Source organism: Myotis nattereri (assembly GCF_964212035.1).
Source record: "Myotis nattereri genome assembly, chromosome: 1".
Lineage (NCBI taxonomy): Eukaryota > Metazoa > Chordata > Mammalia > Chiroptera > Vespertilionidae > Myotis > Myotis nattereri.
Window position 1 is genome coordinate 131388069 of NC_138075.1, and position 8647 is coordinate 131396715.

At 39.2% G+C, this 8647-nt stretch overlaps 1 protein-coding gene across 1 annotated transcript in view; it reads left to right on the forward strand.

Moving 5' to 3' along the window:
* LOC308523170 (uncharacterized protein) overlaps positions 1-8249 on the forward strand; it is a 111361-nt gene extending 103112 nt beyond the window's left edge. The window contains exons 10-12 of the mRNA XM_081096885.1: positions 2462-2518; positions 5416-5449; positions 7943-8249. Coding sequence (XP_080953011.1) covers positions 2462-2518; positions 5416-5449; positions 7943-8048 — 197 coding nt within the window. The 3' untranslated portion in view covers positions 8049-8249. The remainder of the gene's footprint in view (positions 1-2461; positions 2519-5415; positions 5450-7942) is intronic.
* The last annotated feature ends 398 nt before the right edge of the window (positions 8250-8647 follow it).

Below are 8647 nucleotides of genomic sequence, written 5' to 3' on the forward strand. Positions count from 1 at the left end.
GTACACTAGATTTCCGTGGCTTATACATTGTATAATTGGAAGTTTGCACTTGTTATACACATTCTTTATTTCATCCCTCTCCTCAACTTACTATCTCTGGCAAGTAAGGGATCAGTTTGTTTTCTGAAGCTATGGGTCTGTTTCTATTATATTCTTTTAGATTGCACATGTAAGTGAGAACCTATGGTCTTTGTCTTTCTCTGTCTTATATCACTTAGCATAACACCCTCTCAGTCCACCCATGTTGCCATAAGTAGCAGGAATTCATTATTTATTATGTCTGAGTAGTATTTTATTATATATAAATTATATATATATGTATATATATATGCATGTGTATATGTATATACTACCCACATATTCATTATTCATTTATCTAAGGAAGGACACCTACATTGCTTCTATATCTTGGTTATTGTAAATAATTCTGTAGCAAACATACAGCTGCAGATATCTTTTCAAATTAGTGTTCATGTTTCTGGTGGATAAATACCCAGAAGTGGAATGGCAGTTCTATTTCCATTTTTCTGAAGCATGTCTATGCTGCTTTCCACAGTGACTATACCAATTTTAAACACCTGTACAGTGCATGAGGCTTTTGCTTTTTTCCATATTCTCACCAACACTTGTTATTTATTTATATTTTGATGACAGCCATTCTTAGATAATGAGCTGGTACTTCTTATGGTTTTCATTTGCATTTCCCTGATTATTGATGTTGATCTGTGTGTTCCCTTTAACCTTTTTTAAAATAAGTTTTTATTGTCTTTAGAGAGAGGGCCATAGAAACATGGAGACAGAGCGCCATCACATCCACCGGCTGCCTCCTACACGCCCCCTAATGGGGGATCAAGCCTAACTGTGCCCTGACCTAGAATATAACCAGTGACCTCATGGTGCATGGGAAAACGCTCAATCCTCAGAACCACACAGGCTGGGCCTATGTGTTTCTTTTCAAATAGGAAGAAAACTGAGTGGCCTGCAGCTCACTTCCTCTAACATTTTATAGGCTTGGGTTACATCCCCTGCTCATTCCTAAACCAGACAGTGGTCAACTTGTTACTGTGATGAGCTTAGTATAATCATTTCTCTCTTTGGAGCTGGAGAGATACCACCTTCTTTGTGTATCAGGACAGTGAATGGCCAAATTCAGTTGTGGTTCTCCAGCAAAAATGAAGACCAAGGTAGGGAGCCACCAATATTTGCTGCAGGGATTCATTGCAGTTCTTGGGAGAAGAGTAAGAAGATTATATTTGATTAGGGCCCGGTGGTTGTGGTATGAAGCAGGGATCAGCAAGCTTTTTCTGGAAAGGGCCTGATTTTAGTCCATGTGGTCTGCATATCTACTCAAGTCTGCCACTGCAGTGTGAGGGCAGTCCTAGAGAATCTGCAAGTGAATAGGAATGGCTGTGTTCCAGTGAGACTTTATTTACAAAACCAGATGGCAGCTTCTATTTGGCCTGTGAGCCCTCCTTTGCTGACTGACCCCTCATGTAGAGCATAGATGGAAGGAAAGCACATAAAGAGACTGGGAGACAAATGAAGATTTCTCCTCCTTGGACTACCATCAGTCCATTATGAAGTTTTTACCCATTTACTCGTATGTGAAACGAGTCAGGAAGCTCAATTATTTCCATTTACAATGTTAACTTTTTTCTAATTCTATGCCTTTTTCATTTGTTTTGCTTAAAATATCTTATTAATTTTATTAATTTAAGAAAGAACAGTAACAATTAGTGGTATTATCCCCCTGTGAGAGCTATCTGTAAAGAGCTCATGTTTGACTAGGGCAGTTGACAGTAGCAAAATAAGTGGAGACAGTAGGAGGCCGAGTTCATATGATTTCCTGGTGATTGCATGTAAAAAGTGGCGAGGAGAAAGAAATCTAAGGTGACTGACAGGTTTCCAGGTAGTGCACTGGCATTTAGATCAGACATGAAGAATAGGACTTTATCAGATGAACAGGAAAGAGCCACTGTTCCAGAGGTAAGACCAGTATTTGTCCACACATGTTGAGTTTAGTAGAATATCCATGGATATCTCTAAAGTTTGTATACAATACCTTTGACTTTTTGACTTGTCCTGTGAAGAACTGCTTTTGACAGGTGAGCCATGATTTTAGTTTAATAAGAAATTTGTGAAACATTAGGAACAAATAAAAAGAACTTTGAAATAACGAGAACCCTATTTTGGTATATATGATCATTTTTGTTTTTCTACAGTTCTCCCAATATCGATTGATTCATGACTATTGTAGAAAGGAATTAAACCCTGTTTAGTTGTATAAAATTGTCAGTGTGATGTCTTCCTTTCCTTTATAGGAACTTTGATAGTATAGAACATGTTGTCAATCATTAGGATTCTCTATTTCTTATTCTGAGTAAATAGTAATGTTGCTAGTTTCACATTATTTTCTGACATCATTGCTTTCTTTATCCCTTTCATGTCTTTATTCCAATAGTTATAAATCTTCAGCACACTCAAAAACAAGCATGGACCGAAACAACATCAAACACAGGTACTCTGAAATCAATTTCTGCCTATCATCATGTATAACACACCAAATAATACCAATTTCACATAATGCAATTTTGTTAGAGGTTCCTAAACCTACACCTAGGTTTGCTAATTCCCAAGAAAAATTTATAGGAGTCAGCATATAGTTTTACTCTTAAAAAAAAAAAAAAAAGGTTTATTTTTGGGAAAGGCCAAAACAAAATCAGAAAGAGAAAAGGTGTGTGTGAGAAAGTGTGGAGGACACCAGGCACACGCTTCCAAGAGTCCTCTCCCTGTGGAGTTACCAGGATGTGCTGAGTTACTCCAGTGTCTAATTCTGACAACACACATGAAGTATGTCATCTACCAGTTTTGTTAGACTCAGTGCCAAGGTTTTTATGGCACTATAGTCACCTGGACATCTTCTGATAGCATGTACCAAACTACTAGATTCACAGAAGGAAAGGAAGTGTTCAGCATGATCCCCATTGGTTGTACAAAGTGTTTAGATGCAGGGAGCCACTCTTCTCAGTTAGGGAAAGGTGGAAACCCTCCCAGATTCAGGTTCAGACACCAACTGAAGGGCAGCCAGTTAAGCAGGACTTTCTAAGGATAGCAGTCTTGAGCCTGCTGTAGGAAATGTTTCTGCACAGCAGGTATAGCCCTGACTGAATTTTTGGTGTTGACTTAAAAATTTATTTTTAAAACAAGCAATATGATAATGTAATATGGTACTGGTTTGTCACAGCATCCATAGTTGCTTGCAATGCTGGTTACTTCTGTGATGCTTGGTGGCTATTTAACAGGTTTTTGGCCATAAATTACTAGTGTAATTTTAGGCAATTTTAAGGTTTCCTTTTTGTACAATCAACTTTTCAAGACAATTTTTCTGTAAAATCATAATAATGATTTTTTACTTAAAATTAGAAAATATCCTTTAATTATATGGATGATTTAATTTTAATTTATGTCATGCTAAATCCCCATCTACATATATAAACAGGGAATATGATAGCCGACCATCACCACCACTGAGGAGGAGGCTGCATCATGACAGCTCATGTGGAGCTGAGCAAGCAGATGGGCGGGAGGGGACTGCTTACCGCCCCACCCCGGTGGCCAGGGGGAGGCTGGGGCTGAGGGCGGGCCAGAGTGGAGACACAACACATGGAGAACCTGAGGAGAGGGCTGGCCACAGCTGAGACACAACACACAGGAGCACCTGCCCCACCCCAGCGGGCACAATGCTGGCGGCCGGCAGGGTGGGGGGGGGGGGCATTTTCCTAGTGGCTGCTGCTTGGCTCAGAGCATAGAGCAGGCCCCCACCCCAGCCACACAATGCGGTGGCTGCTGCTATGCTGGTCAGGTGCAGGTCCTGGCCAGCAGGGCGCCTCCTCCCGTGATTACAATCGCGCGCTGGGCCTCTAGTTTATAATAATAAAGCAAGATATTCAATCATATCAGTTATATCCCTGCCCTGTACACAGTTAAAATTATTGGCTTTATTTATGTTTTCCGTATGTTTCACTCAATTGTGGGAATAATGCCAATTTTCTGGTACTTGGGTTTTTCTTAATTTCCAAGGTGACTGTGTCTTGAAAATAGTACTAATGTGGTCATGTATGCGAATAACACATTTTTCACAGAAATTCATAATCTTACTTTTTAAAGCAGTATTAGGTGCACAGTAAAACTGAGCAGCAAGCACAGAAAGTTCCCTTAAACCCTACATCCCCTACACACAGCCTTGCTCATTTTTGACATCCTGCACCTGAAAGGTACATTTATTACAATGGGTAGATGTGCATTGATGCATCATTATAAACCAAAGTCCATAGTTTATATTAAGGTTCACACTTGGTGTACATTCTATGGGTTTTGACAAATGTATAATGACACGTATCCCCCGTTAACAGTACCATAGAGAATCACTTAACTGCCCTAAAAATCCTCTGTGCTCTCTTATTCATCCCTCCCTTCTCCCTAGTCCCTGGAAATCACTGATCCTTTTTACTGTCTCCACAGTTCTGCCTTTTCCTGAATGTTGTATAGTTGGAATCATACAGTGGGTATCTTTTTAAATGCTTAAAAATTACATCCAAGGTATTTGGATGTAGTTATCCAAGATGTTCTTTGTCCTTTGTGCTTTGTTGTTGTTGTTCATCAGCACAGGCTCTGCTGACATATACTGTACAAGCTGAAAAAATGACCTCACGCACTCTTGCAGAGCACTAACTGTTTGGACCATCCTGAGCTATGATGTGGGCCCCGGTAGACCCTAGCACTGGAAGGGGACAATCTCATATCGTTATATTTTACACAACCGGAATCACAAAATCTTTCCTACTTATCTTGCAGCCGGTAATGCGGCCATAAACACTGTTTCCTATGTGTTGCTGTGCTGCAGAGTGTAGTGCCAGCGGCCAGGCTTCCTTGTGATAGGGTGCTCCATCCTGAACTGGCTGGTCCTCACTGAAGAGCGGGAGGAGTTGTGCTGTGTTAGAGCAGAGTGGGTGTCCTCTCTTCCAACCGCTCTCAGTTGAAGAGGTCCAGAAGACTCATGCTATTTACAATTTCCATTGTCAGTCTATGGTTCTGCTTCAACTAGTGAAACAATTTTCTATCAGTCTGGTGGGGTTTGGCTAGGAATATGTTCATTGTAAATAATAGTTCAAAGGTAAGTATAAAATTTTGATGGATGCCATTCTTTTTTTTTTCTTGCATTTGATATATTTTAAAAGAGAAAGTAACTGTTCTTAATATGTTCATGGCCTACCAATAATGTGATCCATATTCACTCTAGTATAGTCTTCAGGTGTGGTCCCAAAGGAATACTCCCTAACAAAGCATTACTCCAGTACTTTTAAAGTCCAGTTTTTTTTATTGTTTTAAAATGTATTTTATGTTTTTCTTTAATAGTGGATGAGAGCTCTGAAAAAGACTCCTTAAGCAGGTAGGATTTTATGGATTTTTAAAACTATATGTTAACTAAGGGAGTGCAGAGAAAAAAACCTAACATTTCTAAAGTGTTCTGCCATGAGCCAGTCACTACTTCATGTTATTAACCCGTGTTATAGTGTTCACAATAGCTCTGCAAAGTAGCTGTGCTATTTAGCCTACTTTTTCTAGTGAGGCCACTGTGGTTCAGGGAGGTGGATGAATTGACCCATGATTCCATAGTTAGCAAGGGGCTGACCCATGGTTTGATTGTTAACCAGGCTGGCTCCCAAATTATTCTCTTGTCTCTCAACATACACTGGTAAGTTCCTGTGTAGCACAGGCATTGAGATATGGATGGCATTCAGATAACTCAGAAGTCAAATCCGATTGTGTATTAACTCTGACTTAGAGTTTTATTAAGCGGCTCAGTTAGTCCAAGTATTTATCTTACTGTACTTGAACATTGTAGTGGTAAATAGGACCTTGTTCTTCCCACCAAAGCTTGTAGGGCACATCTCAGTTAGCTATGGCCACAGAACCAAAGGTTTTACCTAAGCAAGGCCTAATCAGGCAGCTGTTTTTACATAAAATGATAATCTACTCTTCTTGACATGAATTATTTATCTGTAAGTGAATAGTCTCTATGTATAAACCATGTTATGTTAATTAAATTCAGCATGTATTTAGAGGATATTCCTAATTGATTTCTCTATTTACTGACTCCCACTGTGGATTTTCCTTCAGGTTGTAACTTTGTCTAGTTGTATGAAGTTTTTTTCTTTTTCCCTAGTGCCCTCTTTCCTCTTCCATGACATTTATTTATTTACTTATTTATTTATTTTACTTTCTTCTCTGCTTTTTTTGGTGTGTCTTTTATTGTGTAATTTTTTTTCTACTCTGCCAGCTCCAGTGTTCTTCATTTTTTCATAGACAGAAAGACAGGCACGTAGAATTTCAGGACTTTGAGGAAGGCTATCAATTAATTCATCAAAACTCCCTGTAGTACTTTAACTTGTTTAATATCCTGGCCCAGTGGTTGTTCACATGGACTATTGGAAACTGGTTTAAATTGACTCATGGGGATATAAAAAGTGGTGGAATTCATATGTAAATTCAGGTTGCTAAGTGTAGTACTCTTCTTGATCATTCTGTTGGCGAGTTTTAATAATAGACATACAGAGATTGGGTAGTGAACACAGTCAATAGAGGATAAGAATGGAATTAGCAGGACTGTCTAAGTTTCAAGAGGAACAACACTGGGTGAAGGTTGAAATAAGAGTTTTGGAAAGGAGATGAGAATATTGGGGTTTGTGACAAGTTACAGAAAAGTATTAAGAAGGAAGGCCATAGGGTGTCGGGAGTTCTCTAGAAAGGCAGATTAAAATATGGGGCTCAAAGAAGTCCTGACAAGTTTGCTGCTCTTCTGTTAGTTTGTTTAATTGGAGGAACTAGCAACATTCAAGTTTTCTTTAGAAAGATATTTAAAAACTGGGAGCTACTGGAAAGATCTTTTGATCGCATAAAGGATTGTGATGTTAGCTACGTGAACGCTGATTCACAGAGTGGGGCTTAGGTCTCCTTGAGGCCTAGGGGACGGGGATTGCTGAACTACATAGATCTATGCCCCAAGGCAGGTGTCTTCTCACTGCTACCTGTTTTCCCAATTAGCTGATGTGCTTCTCATCTACACGGAGGGTTGGGCAGAGGTAGGACTAGATGTCAGATCAGTAATGGAGTTGGTAGCACGCCTATGTTATGCGTGAATTGCTGAGACTCCATTTAGATTGTTTTCAAGGAGCAAGGAAAATTGAGAGCTCCTGTTCTTTGTCATTTGAGCCTGTCCTTGTTTCAGGAGTCTGTGCCTCACAGGCTGAAGATGTAAATGTTGGAGACTGGCATGGAGCCTGCAAAGGGTGATCTGGGATACATTTGTTCTTTGACATTTGGACTTTTAACTTTCAACCACTTCAGGGAACTTCCTGTACAGTTTTAGGATAAAAGGAAGGAATAGGTTCTCCTTAACAAGTGGTTTCCATGTTAAAGAAGCAAAACTGCCATTTTTTCTGACGTTGATTAGTCTTTGAATCAGGGACAGATGTTGAAGAAGGATCAGTATATCTTCCTACCTGGACGTAGGTCATCAGATGTGTTCCAGTTCAGGGAGCAAAACTTATGTCTGCCCTTAATTGGTGAAAACAAATTAAGCTCAAGCAGAGTGTACCTTCATTAAATTGATCATAGGTTGGGAGAGGTGGTGGCAGAAATAGGTAACTAAAATATTTTTTAAAACAGAGGTCTGGTGTTACTTGTATCAAGAAACTATTTCATTTATAGGTAGCTGATCTTTCACTTAGATTTTTTGTTGCTTCTTAATTGTTTTTCCCTTTTTTATTGTTTAAAATTTTACATATGACTCCTTTTTCCCAGCTTGATCTCCCCCGCCCCCTTTTTGTTGCTATTTTACAGTATTAACTCACTCGTTTTTGTTGTATATTTTACTGTAAAGACTTTCCAAAAAATCTGGCATTGATGATGCATGGCCTGTATCACACAATGAAGACTTCAAGGTAACGTGCTCCCTTGTGAAAGTAATTTTCCTGATCTCAATATAATTTTATGTAGCCTAACTTAAAATTTTGTAGTGGCCTACCTGTCATTGTTTTATGTTTGTAATATAAAATGAGTCTTTTGTTGTTAAATCCTCAAGTGAGGGTATATTTTCTTTAATTGATTTTAGAGAGAGAGGAAGGGGGAGGGAGAGGGAGCCACTGAGAGAGAGAGAGAGAGAGAGAGAGAGAGAGAGAGAGAGAGAGAGAAGTGAGAAAGAAATATTGATTGGCTGCCTTCTGCATGGGTCCCAACCAAGATTGAACTGGCAACCTGAGTATGTACCCTGAGTGGGAATTCAACCTGTGACCCTTTGGTGCATGCGATGATGCTCCAACCAACTGAGCCATGCAGGCCAGGGTGGAAAATATGTTCATTTTATTATCTGATTACTTTTATATGTAATTTTGACAATAAGTTAATTCATAGATGACTTTGATAGGAGGAATAGGGAGTTCCTATTTCATGGTAATGAGGTTTCCTTCTGGAGTGATGAAAAGTTTTGAAACTAAATAGAGGTGGTCATTGCACAGCATGGTACATGTACCAAATGCTACAGGATTTCTCGCTTTAAAGTGGTTTATTTTCTGTTTGGTGAACTTTA